This window comes from Solanum dulcamara, chromosome 6, assembly GCF_947179165.1.
Source record: "Solanum dulcamara chromosome 6, daSolDulc1.2, whole genome shotgun sequence".
NCBI lineage: Eukaryota > Viridiplantae > Streptophyta > Magnoliopsida > Solanales > Solanaceae > Solanum > Solanum dulcamara.
In genome coordinates, this window is record NC_077242.1 from 73,235,128 (window position 1) to 73,249,325 (window position 14,198).

The 14,198-nt window shown below is 33.2% G+C and overlaps 2 protein-coding genes across 2 annotated transcripts; both read right to left on the reverse strand.

Annotated features, from left to right (window-relative positions):
• Nucleotides 1-702: 702 nt before the first annotated feature.
• Nucleotides 703-5,476, reverse strand: LOC129891451 (protein PHOX1-like). Its single transcript, XM_055966825.1, has 3 exons — nucleotides 2,591-5,476; nucleotides 2,264-2,499; nucleotides 703-1,169 (listed from the first exon to the last, which is right to left on the reverse strand). Exons 1-2 carry the CDS (start codon nucleotides 4,788-4,790, stop codon nucleotides 2,351-2,353), a joined length of 2,349 nt encoding a protein of 782 aa, XP_055822800.1. The 5' UTR covers nucleotides 4,791-5,476; the 3' UTR covers nucleotides 703-1,169; nucleotides 2,264-2,350.
• Nucleotides 5,477-9,021: 3,545 nt separating this feature from the next.
• Nucleotides 9,022-11,732, reverse strand: LOC129891450 (cell division cycle protein 48 homolog). The gene has a single exon (XM_055966824.1). The coding sequence runs from the start codon at nucleotides 11,648-11,650 to the stop codon at nucleotides 9,227-9,229; it is 2,424 nt and encodes an 807-aa protein (XP_055822799.1). The 5' UTR covers nucleotides 11,651-11,732; the 3' UTR covers nucleotides 9,022-9,226.
• Between the last annotated feature and the right edge of the window lie 2,466 nt (nucleotides 11,733-14,198).

Consider the following 14,198-nt stretch of genomic DNA (forward strand, 5'->3'; position numbering starts at 1 on the left):
GACATTCGATATTGGCGTGATACATAAATTTTGAAGGTGTTTAGATGATCATTTTGTAAGTTGAAGTATTCAATTGACATAGTGGAGATGAGTAAAGGTATCTAGATGTGCATCGTCAAAGTTGGAATGCGTACTTGTCCCAAGTTTTGTGTGTGTATTATGCCCATAAAAGTAATTATCTGAACTTGCGCACGCCTATCTAAACCAATCTTCAGGACCCCCTTTCGAGGTTGGCATGATTTTGTAGTTCTGCAGTTTGAAGCAACTTCACCATTTTCATATACTTTTGAAGATTTCTCAGATCGAGAATAAAATTGCACCTATTGAACGTTCAGGGATTTCTCATTGACGGATCAAAATACAAGAAACAAAAGCACATACGTAGGGATTTCTTTTGGATGGATGTAAATTTGTGAAATCAAACACACCAGGGGAGTTCAGTGCATAAAGCCTTTTATTCCACATTCACTCCATCCCCAAGTGCAATGTGGACAGTTTATCCTAATGAAAGTATTAGTGCAATGTGGACAGTTTATCCTAATGAAAGTATTAGTGGTTACTTCTACGCTCGAACATGTGATTTGTAGGTGTTCTAAGAGAAAAAAGCACATCAAAACAGTAGTAATGCTAATACATTCAACATTCTTCTTGATTGGCAACTAGCACTGCAGTTAAATACAACCTAACCAACAATATAGAATATCATACAAACTAGTACAGTACATAATTAACTCACATAATGTAACATCAATACAATGCAAGAACTCTATCTAAGACCCTAATTGTGAAATCTCCAAAAAAACATACAGCAAGGCTAAACTGACACAAAATAGTATACAAGCCATGAAAAAAAATCTTGGTGACCACAAAAAGTTCTCCTAACAAAGAAATTCCTATAAGAAAAGAATGCCTTTAGGACCCTTCCATGAGCCAAAAGGAGAATAACTGAAAACTACAAAAGGATTCGCTACTGCTTCGAGGAACCTGCAGCACTGGCAAGACAACGACGAGGCAAAAATAAAGAAAAACATGTTTCTGCCTCTTCATCTCCATAGGAGCTACTGTAAAAACCGATGGAACGAAAACATGTAATGCACAATCCTTAGCGTGATAGTGTCACAAGGTCCAAATTCCAAAACCTATATTAACAGCTGATGCACATACAGTCCCTGCAGAACAAATACATGCAACATCTCTCAGATAAAGCAGGGAACAACAAAAACAACAAATGCAGTGTAATCTCAAAATGGGGTTTTGGGAGGGTAGAGTGTATGCAGACCTTACCCCTACCTTAAGAAGGTAGAGAGGTGGTTTCTGATAGACCCGCGGCTCAAAGAATGATAAAAAAGAGGCAGTAGAAACAACAAGAAGATAATAAGATAAGCGAGAATAAAGGAACAAGATGTAGAAATTGCTGTCAAGACTCGGCAAAGTTTTCAGTACAATGAGCTGAATATATTTTGGTGAATGCATGACAAATGATGGATGCATTTCTGTACAGTACAGTTGCACATCCGAAAATCATTTATAAGCAACAGTTAATCGTTGATTATTGATCTTTCTTGTCCATTTTGGAATAGATTATCATCTAATCATTCAGGTACACCGGCCAATTTTCCTTAAGATCTACAAAGATGAGTATTTAATTCCTGAGTAAGGATTTTAGCCCTATATGGAATTGCTTAACAAGTCACAGAATTCACAAAGATCTAAGCCTTTAAACACCAGGCTACTGGCAGCAATATGTGAACTCGACGAAAAGGAAAAATATAAAAGTAACAAAATTTATGTCTTTCTGCCTACAGGAATGAAAAAACTTTTTCAGGTATCAACAATACTTCTTGCACATATGTGTTAAGTGCCAATTCATAGAATTAAGTATTATTGCAGCCTGATCACAAATCATTATTCAATCTCTACAACATGAAGACACCAAAGAATAGAGTGATAAACTTTAAAATACAACCAACAACAACAACAACATACCCAGTATAATCCCACAAGTGGGGTCTGGGAGGGTACGATGTACGTAGCCCTTATCTCTACCTTGACGATAGAGAGGCTGTTTTAGATAGACTCTCGGCAAAACTTTAAAATACAACCCAAAGCACTAAACGAGCTAAACTTAGAGATGTTGAGATCAAACATAAGTTGCCACACCCACTTGGGGAAAGCTTATTCTCTTCCCTTCACCCCACCTGCCTATATCTTTCTTCCGACAGGAAATTTAAATGAATGAGTATGTTAAAGAAAGGATATTTACCTTCCCAGTGAGATAGCGTAGACTGGGTGCAACAACAGCGGTAATAGCGAGTTTCTTTCTTGATTCCTCTGACACCATAGCAAGAACTCATGCTAATTCAAGGGCATGATACAGCTTGGAAACTCGTCGCCTAAGCAATGGTTCCAACCTGAAAGAAGGGACGCCTCTTTCCCACCGTTTTGCTTCATACATCTCATTCCATGCCTGTACTATCTCGTCAATATTGAATCCCAGCCCTACAAACATGACAGATGTCAGAAACATTTCAAATAATCTTAAAAAGACACCAAATAGTAAACAAGTCTAAGGCAATATTTTCCAAATCACCTTCTGTTGCAGTACTGTTGGAACAATGATTCTTTATCATAACAGCAATATCTGTTGGAGAAGCTCCGGCCAATTCAAATTTTTCAACAGAAACCTCCAAAGATTCTTGCCAGAGTGGAAGCCTAAGTTTGAACTCCATAAGTGATCGTTCATATAGCATCGTACCCCATAGTAAATTTATCTGAGACCTCATGTTTGCAGCTTGCTCAGTAGCTTCATCTGCAGATATTCCTTTGAACAAATTCTCCGACTTCATCTTCTGCAGATGCGTTTTGTTGGGACTTGATAGTTCATTCAGACGTTGCTCCTCTGCCTCCTCCCATATCTGCATACCTCTTTCCATATTTTCCTCAGCACTGTTGTAAAGCTGCAGAACTTCAGTAGAAGGCCAAGAATCCAAATTGACACCAGTGCTAATCGCATAATACCAAGAAAGTTTTGCCTGCTCAAACTCTTGCTGCCCCAGAGCGAGGATACCTTCATAAAAGTTTGGTTTGATATTTAATGCCTCTTCATATCTCTCTCCTGCTTTTGAATATTCTTTTAGAGCCCAATCATAAGCAATTTTTATCTGCGCAAGCAAAGATTCTCCAGAACTATCTTCTTTCAGGTAGACCCTTTTCCGTGCTCTGGACATATGAACATTTCCCCAGTTGAACAATGCCAAAGCAGCCATCTCCTGAAATGTTTCTCCAGCTGTGCTGAAAAGGCATTGAGCTTCTTCACTTGTGATTGCCTCTTCCAGAGCCTCAGAGTATAGCTTCATTCCGACTTCATGGAGATCCAGATAAGCATCGGACTCAAATCCAACATAGTGTTTGAACAAATTAGAAAATTGGAAGATCCAATCATTAATGCAAACTGGACCATTATGCAATTGCTTGCTTCTTTCAACATTTCCATTTTCAACAATCTTATCATGTTGTGCACTGTATTTATGATCGTCTTCCACCCCTTTGATCTTCTCATAGAAAGGATCCTGCTCCGGACTAACTTCCACGATATAGAATCTTATAGAACCATGTCCTACAGAAGCTTCAGCCCACCTTAATTCCTCGTTTGTTGTCACTGTAACCAGGTCGCCTTCTTGGTCCCTATACTTGATTAGGACTGCTTTCAAGCTTGGGAAACGATCGCCTATGATCTCCCTCAGTGTCAAGATGCTGCAGTTCGGAGGAACTTGGGCCCATCTTATGTCTTCCCCAAATACTAATTTCACTGTTCTTTTTGGCTCCTCTTCTGTTGTATGACTGATAATTTCCTCCACTACCAATTTATCTTCAGTTTTCCTCTCCTCATTGTCCTCATCTATGTTCTCCGCCTTATTTACCTCGATCTTGCCCTTACTCTTCTTATCCTTAGCTTTCTTTCTGTTGGTCTTGTTCTCAGCTTTCTTTCCCTCCATCTTGTCGTCAACCTTTTCTTCCTGAGTCTGGTCTTTATCCTTATTTTCATCAATCATATTCTCAAGTTTCTTCTCCGCAGCTTTCCGGTCCTCAGCATTCTTTTCCTCATTCCTGTTATCGGCTTGCGTTAAATCAATTCCATTGTCGAATTCCTTCTCTTCCTCCTTCCCATTAACCATCTTCTCCTCTACTTTCTTGGTTTTCTTCTTTGGAGCCTTCTCCTTTGATGATTTGGAGCGACTTGAAGCAAAAGGTGGTTCAACATATTCAGGTACCAGAATCAAATCTACCGGAATGTCATTCACCCCAATACCTTTTTGGTCGATGGTTGTTTTCACCCTCTCTGCAATCTCAATAGCCATGAGATTATTCGGCTCCATCTCCAGCACCCTATTAACATCTCTCTGCGCCAAATCAAGCCTATTCAGCGCCTCATAACACCTAGCTCTCTTCAAAAGCGCCTTACTATATTTCGGTGTGACTTCAAGAGCCAAATTGCACTCGTGGATCGCCCTAGGGTATTCACTTAGTCCCATCTGCATATAACAAGCTGCTATATTACTACGGAGGTAAGATACATCTATGTGACTCCGCGGAAGCAACTTTATAGCTTTGTCATACTTCAACATTGCCTCTTCATAGTCCCTTTTCTGAAATAGCTTATTCCCCTCATCCTTAAGTTCCTTCGACATAGCAATGAAAACTGCTGTGTCCTTATCAAATGCTCTAGGACTACTACTTTCACCAGATATACCTCCTATCTTTTTCGACTTTTTCCAACTTTCCTTCCCCATTCTGAGCTCAACAAATCCAACTTTCCCAACTTAAAAAGAACAACTTAAACTAATTTCCTAATCCAAATCACTAAACAGATGAAAGTAACAGGACCTAACTAGTACAAAAATTGAATCTTTTGCACCAGATTAGAAATCAAGAACCAAACCCCCCACCACAGCCCAGATAAGGAAATTTCACCAACCAAACAGAAACTTACAATCAGAACAAATCCAGCACAACCCAGAAGCCAAGAAACCAAAAAAAATCCAATCTTTTTTACAAACTACCAAGAAATAACTTAAAGAACTGAGATTTAGCACCCTAAATCCAAAAGGGTATTCTTCAGAATTAATAAAACACAAACAAAACAGTATATATTCACCAAACAAACCCCAATTGAAAGAAAAGAACTCTGAAGATAAAAATACGCCTTTATTCAGCTGAAAACAATTCTTCTAACCAAAAAAGATTCTTGCTTTTTCTCTTTTTCTTTTCTTCTTTTTTTTTTTCGAATTTTAAATTGAGGAGATAATTAAATATAACTTATCTGTAAATACTCAGCTTGCTTTTGAGCACCTTCAAATTTTTTTTCTTTTTTTGCAGATTTTCTGGGATTTTCAAGAGAAGAATGCGTGAGACTTATTTTCTTTGGGTTTTTTCCACAGGGAATATATGTTTATGCAGAAATGGAAAGGAAAAAACTGCACAAATGCCTCCACTTGCTATTTACGCTGAAATAATAATAATAATTTTTTAAAAAAACACAATTTAAATTTTTTAAAAATGAAAAGTAAAAAAATGAATGTCTTGTAACTTTACGTAAACGCCACAAAAACAGCGTCAAAGATAACAGTTGAATTTTTTTTATAAAAAATTAAAAAAATTGGGGGTCGGAGCATGGCAATAGGATCGAGGGATCAAAATTTCTTTGAATGAAAAATTACGCTATTTATATATAGTTAAAAAATTATATATGTATATTAGTCAATAGATGTTAAATTTCTTTTAGTTTCTTCGTGTTTTTTCTTTTTCATATTGTGAAATAAAATTTTGATTCCTCCACTTAATCGGAGAAAAAGATATTACTATAAAGAGAATGGAACTCTCATCAATCGACTGAAAATTCAGATAGTCAATTAATTGAGCCGTAAAAAATTAAATATTTTATTTTTTAGATTGGGTTGATTTGCTTCTTTTTTTTTACCTTTATAATTTCTTTTTATGTAAATAAGGATTTATAATTATACTATTATTCCATATTCTAACAACTAAATGTGGGACCCACTAACCGTGTTATCCTAGATTGTGGGGAACGTTTGGGGATAGTACAAATGAAGGCAACTATAATTCTTTTTTTCTTTTTTTCTGTTCAAAAGATAAAGATGTATTTTCTCGGTTCTCGTTTACTTGTCCACGATAAATTTATATTTTATATTTTAATCTCAAATATAATTTTAAATGTTTCACTCTGTTGCATTTAATTTAATATTATTTTATCTCACCTAAGAGGTGGGATAAATTAATTCAAAAATTATAATTTCGGAATAATAATACTCTAGACATTGCTACATTGTATAAATCTCTTGGATAACATTGATGCAAGTACCCCTAATAGGCTTTTTCTTATTTTAAGTGTACAATTTTTATATTGTACCTTCTAAAAGACCAAAATATAAAGTTCTTATATTGCAAGTTAATGTTGCTTAAAGCTGGTAATATAAAAATTAAATATTGAATAAAGAAAATAAGATTATTAATGACTCGACTAACATGACTATTGCAATCTGATTATTTTATAATAACTTGATATTGTATTTAATCCACCAACTTATATTCAACAACAACAAAAAAAGAGTAATTGCAAATGGAATATATTTCCTACAAACCAAGCTATGTAATGATTTTTAATCTACATGATACATGAATATGCTTTTTAATTTGGCTTTCACTGTCGTCTATATCTTTCAATTTTAGGTGTGTATAAAATAGATACTTAAACTTATATAAAATTAAATAAATAAACACATATTTTCTATGTACATCGGTCGATTCGGATCGATTTTATGTATTATCGGTTCGATTTATCGATCTTCAATTTTGAAATATGCTAAACTAATAACAAATCAATAAGATGTTTTTTATCTGTTATCGGTTTCGGTCCTTAACGGTTTGGTTTTTAATTTAATCAATAAAAAAATACTCATAAAATAATTATATGACTTCTCCAACAATTTTGGCTCAACAAGACAATAATATAACTTTACGAAATGCTCATAAAATATAAATAATAGTGACTATCATGAAAAAAAAACTCTACAAATGCAACACAAATAAAAAAACTAGGACAATAATGTAAATTAAAGGCTAAAGGGCAATGGTAGTAACCAATAAGTTATTGATGTTAATAATTAATATTTATTTAGGGATAAGATAGTAAATTACTATTGATTTAATAAGTTATCGGTTTACCCAATAATCCAATATTTAAAATCAATATCAAATCAATAATCCGATAATTTTTTTTCTAAAACCACTAAAAACTCACTAACTCACTAACCCAATAACAATAACTCAATTATATTTTTTTCAATTCAATTATTAATCGGTTCTATATGATATATTACACATAAAATATTATATAGAATATAAATAATTACGTAGGACGTCACGTAGGACGCACGATCGAAAAAATATATGTGGTGAGGGAGAGAAAGAGATGTATTGTGAGGGTTATGAAATATGTTTGGACCTCTAAAAAGGAAGTACATGCTATCTCTCCAACTCACCTCAAAAGTGTCAAAAGAAACTGACAAAGTGAAAGACATCATCATGTGATTGGACAAAAAAAAAAACTCCAAATTTGTTAGGATTTTCCATAAAATACCTACCAACCGTTTAATACTCCTTTCAAAAAAAAATAAAAAATGAAGGCAAAAGTTGTCTTTAATGTATGCTTTGGTTAAGTTGTCAAACTTGACTTCCACCCTCCAAATGTAAGTTTTTTAAGTTCTTTGTAGTTGTTATTTTTCTTCTTTTATTATGTTAGTTTCCTTGTTTATATATTCACTTCATCTTAGCCCTATTTGGTTATAAATATTTTAGAAAACAATTAAGAAAAAATTGAGAAGTGGTGTTTGGTTGTATCATTTGGTAAATATATTTGGCAACATTTTAAGTCCTCAAATATTTGAAAAAATTAATATTTGGGTCAAGTTCTAGTATTTGGAAAGTTTTAAATATTTAATAATTATTCAAACTTTTATATTTTATAAAAAAATAATCTATTATTTATTATTCCAATTAATATTTATCTATTTCCTTCGAAAAAAATTGAGTTATAATTTGAGTGACAAGATTGAGAAAAAGAATAATTTATTTTTAATGGATTATAATTCCAACTGAATCAGTGACAAATTTATTTTTAATGTATTGCTCTTACTTATATTGTTATTTTATTATTGTTGTTGATTATTATCAATTATGTTATAAAATTATTTTTAATGGAAAATAATGATAATACAAATTTATGGATATTTTAAATAATTTTTAGAACTTACGGGTATAAATTATATTTTCTTGAAATAGTCAAATATTATTGAAAAAATTTGTGGCCAAACGCATGGTGAAATTTCACCAAAACGTCTTGCCAAGAATATTTGTGAATTTGGGGTCAAACGCTAGCTTAATTTATGTTGCAATGTTTGATTACATGAACACGAAGATTAATAGTCTATTTGATCAAGTTTTCAAAATTAAACTTATTATGAAGTGAGAAATAATTTGTGTTTGACAAATAAATTTAAAAAGGATTTTTGAGCAACAATTCATATTTGGTTAAACTTTTTAAAAGTGTTTTTAAATTTATTTTTTTCATAAGTATTTTTTAAAAAAAAAAGTACTTGGTAACTAAATATGATTGACTTTCAAAATTCGAACTGTACCACATAAATTGAGATAGACAGAGTATAAGGTAATTGATCTAGCTAGGGGGGGTAGTTTGTTAATAGTATATTGTATTTTGCTTCACCTAAAACTTTATTATATTTCAGAAATCCAACAAAACCAATTTCCCATTGTTTTCTCCATTTTAACACAATGCCCTTTCTTTAATATATTATTAAGACATGCTAGATAAACAAAATCACTAGCTTCTTTTAAAGTTATCTCTACTTTATGGTATAACAAAAAAAATTAAGTTAATGGAAACATCAATTTGTTTTTTAAGGTTTAATATTACAAGTTTTCAAATTCATTCTCACAAAGTTTTTTCTGAATTATTAATGTTATATACTACTGATTGCCAAAAATTTGTAATCTCCAAAACACAAAAGGCTGAAATAAATTAAACTATTTACTCATTGAACTTAAACAAAACTAAATACAAGAAAAAAAAAAGCAACAAAAAAAAGAATCTTGAACATAAAAAAATAACAAAAACAACTAGTATAAGATCCTAATCATATAACTCAACATCACAATCTTCAACTCCAACACAATTCTCAAAAGGATTTTCCTTAGCAACAGTAGTGGTGTTGTTGTTATTTGAGAACTTAAAATCATTACCAAATCCTCTTGACTGTTGCAAAGACTTAGCAAAATTATCATACTTCAAAAGGTCTATATCACCAACACTTCTCCTAGATAACTTCATGGATTCCTCAATATGTGAAACTTTAATTTCAGCAACCTCTTCTTGATCAGTATCTTCTTCCATCATGTCAGGATTCTCCGTTCGCCTCTTCTCCCTCTCAATGTCCTTTGCAATATCTTCACTGATGGCGTTTTTGCAAGCGCGTTGACATATAGCAGTGATGTCTGCACCACTGTACCCTTCTGTCATCTTGGCAAGGAGTTTAAAGTCTACTTTGCTGGAAACAGGTGATTTTCTTAAGGATGCGCGGAAAATTTGGTATCTTGATTCTTCATCAGGGAGGGGAATGTATATCAATTGGTCAAGACGTCCAGGCCTTAATAGTGCAGGATCAATTATGTCTGGCCTGTTGGTTGCACCTATAACGAAAATGGTTTTTTTGGCTGTCATTCCATCCATTTCAGTTAGGAGCTGATTCAAGACTCTATCACCAGCACCACCAGCTTCACCTACTGAATTCCCTCTTTTAGTAGCAATTGAGTCCAACTCGTCGAAGAACAGAATGCAAGGTGCTGATTGGCGTGCCTTGTCGAAAAGCTCTCTGACATTGGCTTCACTTTCTCCAAAATACATTGTGAGCAATTCAGGACCTTTGATACTGATGAAGTTAGCTTGGCATTCGTTGGCGATAGCCTTAGCCAGAAGAGTTTTCCCACATCCAGGGGGACCATGAAACAGGACACCCTTTGAAGGAGACATGCCAAATTTCTCAAACAATTCAGGATGTTCCACTGGATACTGCACTGTCTCTTGAAGCTCGCGTTTAACAGTCTCGAGCCCTCCAATATCATCCCACGAAACGTTTGGAACTTCAATGACTGTCTCGCGAAGAGCACAAGGGTTGCTATCGTTTAGAGCAGCCTTGAAGTGTTCATTACTTACTGCCATGGAATTGAGTATCTCAACATCAATACTTTCATCTTCCAAATCAATCACACTCATCTTCTCCCTAATGCATTGAAGGGCTGCCTCAGTAGTCAATGCTGCTAAATCAGCCCCAATATGCCCGTGCGTATCCCTTGCAATGTATTCCAATTCAACATCCTCTCCAAGCTTCATGTTCTTTGTGTGTATACGAAGAATCTCAAGACGCCCAACCTCATCAGGCACACCAATATCAATCTCCCTATCGAATCTCCCAAACCTCCTCAATGCAGGATCAATATTATTAGGCCTATTCGTAGCAGCCATAACAATCACATGTGCACGCGACTTAAGTCCATCTATCAACGTTAAAAGCTGAGAAACAACCCTCCTTTCAACCTCCCCTTGAGTCTTTTCTCTATTAGGCGCGATGGAATCAATCTCATCAATAAAAATAATCGAAGGTGCATTCTTCTCAGCTTCATCAAACACCTTCCTCAAATTACTCTCACTCTCACCAGACATCTTAGACATAATCTCAGGTCCGTTAATAACCAAAAAAAATGCACCAGTCTCATTAGCAACAGCTCGAGCTATCGTTGTTTTCCCCGAACCAGGAGGTCCATGTAACAAAATCCCTTTAGGTGGTTTCACACCAATAGACTTAAAAAGCAATGGATGCCTCAATGGCAACTCAACCAACTCCCTAATCTGAGCCATCTGTTTCCTAAATCCACCAATATCATCATACCCAATATCATTCAATTGATCTTCATCTTCCCTCCTAACCACTCCCTCACCGACGAAAATCTCAGTTTCAGGAGCAACAATACAATACTCAGAAGGATCAGTTTCCATAACCTTAAACTCCACACTCCTCATCCCACCTCTAACATTAAAAATATCACCTTTTCTTAATGGACGATAAGTATCAAGAAAATAAGGCTTTAAGTAAACTTCAAATAAATCCCCTGTTAAACCTTCAACAGTATCATCAACAGGGAGTAGATATATTCGTTTCCCAAACTGAATGTTGTTACAAAGATGTATAGAAGCAATGTCACCTAATTTTATTCTTAAATTGTTACGAGCAACCTTATTCATACGAATCTTGATTTCTTCACAATTTTCATCAATCTCTGCTATACATATTGTTTCTCTTTTTCTTTTACCTTTGATTAAAACAGCATCACCACGGAAAAGCTGAAGCTTTTCTATGGTTTCTTGATTGAGAAAAATGTTGGAGTTTTCATCTTTGATTGATTCATCGACAATGAGACGATTGGGTGCTTTTTTTCTAACAAGAATTGATGTGTTGTGGTCTTTTTTGGGTTCTTCACAAGATTTTTCTTTGGTTTTCATGGTAATTTTTTTGGAAGAGAAATCAAGAATTGGGGTTTAAGAAGGGTTTAAGGATGTGTAGAATTGCTTGGGACTTGGGACTTGGGACATGGGAGGTTTAAGGGTTATTTATAGTTTTGTATTTCTTTGTCCTAATGTAATATGGAGAATTAAAATTTTCAATTACTATATTAGTCCGTTTTCTATAGGGAATGAGTTGAAAAATTCTTGTTATTGATTTTCCTTTTTAGTATTGGATTTCTAATTTGAATATAGGTTAATACTTTTTCCGTCCACTTTTATTTATTTACGATATATTTATTATATATTCAGAATTTTTAGTGAGATTCCCAATATTAACATGTACGATTTTTATAATTCAGTTTGAGTATATTTTATTAGCAATTCGTTACCATAAATAATATTTTATACAACATTGATGAACTCTGTCAGCTTGAAATATCTGGCATTGTGATATTTAAAGCCATTACACGAAATCACATTTTAAGGTTAATATGTTACTCACAGTAACGACTTTTTAAAATCCAATCACGTACGATCGCATACGAGAAAACTTACAATTTAAATAGAGCAAAACTATCTAAAAGAAATTTCTTCTATTACAATTTATTAATATCTTGTGAAAAAAATCATATAACTAATATAACATATATATAATGAATTATAAAGTCATTTCTTCCTAAGACGAGTATGTGATTCTTCAAATAAGAGAAAATGTATGGCTATAGAAGAAGAATATTCCATAAAAAAAAGAGTTTCTGTGTTATTTGAGGATCTATTAAGTGTAAAAAAATGATTAAAAAAATATAAGATTAACAATAAAATTATAAAGAATATGCTCTCTTCATCTCAATGTATGTGATATTGTTTGAATTTCGAGAGTCAAAACAATTATTCGTTGATCATAATTTTTCATGTCTTTTACATATTTGAATTATTAAATATTGTAACTTATAGTATTCTTTTATATAGGTTCCAACTATATAAAAATTATTTCAAATTTACTAGATTTAATTTCAAATTTGTAGGATGCGATTTTTCGTGATTCGATTCTAGAGAATTGTTACTGTGAGTAACCTATTAATCTTAAAACGTGACTCCGAGTAACGACTTTAAATGTTAGATATTCCAAGCTGGTAGAGTTCATCAATATCGTATAAAACGTTATTCATGGTAACGATTCACTTATAAAATATTAATAACAATAACGTTTTATGATTCATTAAATTTTCTCATCATCCGTTTTGTCCGTTGAATTTTATAAATAAAATAATATCGAATGATTGTCAAACTTGTCATGAATAGTAAATATAAGTTTCAAGGATAAATAATTTACTTTAAACGTCTTAAATGATTTTCCTACATTATTAATCTTGAACGTGAACTTAAACTTAAACTTAAACTTAAACTTGTAGCTTATAAAAAAAATTATAGCTTTTGATTTACGAGTTATCTTCTTACTTTTTATTTTTCAATTTTGACCCTTTTATGAATTATGAAGATCCATATTAATTTATAGTGATAAGCATTGGTACAAGTTATGACTATGTGATTTAATTGGTCAATTCAAGTTTATTGACTAAACTTCAACTTGATTGGCTAAAACATGTCATCTAATAAATGACATGATTTGTTTGTGTTATTCGCTTTGGGGTTGTTTGGTTATCGGTTAAAGTTATGCAGGTATTAGTAATACATGTATTAGTTATGCAAGATTCAGTTATGCATGTATTAGTAATACAAAATTTATTTATGCAAGGTTTAATAATATATGATTACGTTATGCGGGGTTTAATAATTTCAGATAGGTCAAGAACACAATAACATTTCTTCCAATTAAAAATAATAACAAAATTCAATCTTTATCACAAATTAGTCAACCCCATCTGAAATTCTTTTCAAGATTAATCTCCAAATCAAACAAAACCCACATCAAATTTGGGTGTACTCAAAGTTCAACTTATGCCTACAATTTGAAGAAAAAAAAGCTTTAATGAAAATTGAATATTTTTTTACTTAATTAAAGGGAAATCATAATGCCTGCAGGTTCGAGTTTAGTGAGGCGTTGGCAGCTCTTGTGGCGTCGGCGTCGTTGCTGGAGGAGTCCTGGAAGGTTTGTGGCTTCGCCAATGCATCGGTGGATAGCAATTTTCAGTGACTCGAGTTGGTGGGACAACATATTTTGGTTTCTCCGAAATTATAGTAGGCGCCGGAGTTGACCAAAGTTGCCAGCAGAATATTCTTATAAATTCTAAGAAATGTGGGTGTACTCAAAACAAAAAATTCAATTTTTCTAATTTAGAATTTAAGTCAATAAAATTCAAATTACAGAAAATTCCAAGAAATGTGTAGGGAGGATTTCTAAAAAGATGTAGACTATATTTGATTGAGCGTGAGGGTAAAGCAGTCAATTTGTATTTTTATTCAGGTATTAGTTATTCGGGTATAACTTATTCATCTTCTATCCCGTATAAAATAATACATATATTGACTCATAACTTATACATGTATTAGTTATGTGATTTTCTAATTTTCTAGCCAAACATAG

What these genes read in the sequence shown, in the direction of transcription:
- LOC129891451 (XM_055966825.1), bottom strand. Translation starts at nt 4,790, where the DNA reads ATGGGGAAGGAAAGTTGGAAAAAGTCGAAAAAGATAGGAGGTATATCT. An exon ending in CAACAGTACTGCAACAGAAG is followed by an intron (nt 2,500 to 2,590) that starts GTGATTTGGAAA and finishes TCATGTTTGTAG; the next exon opens with GGCTGGGATTCAATATTGAC.
- LOC129891450 (XM_055966824.1), bottom strand. Translation starts at nt 11,650, where the DNA reads ATGAAAACCAAAGAAAAATCTTGTGAAGAACCCAAAAAAGACCACAAC.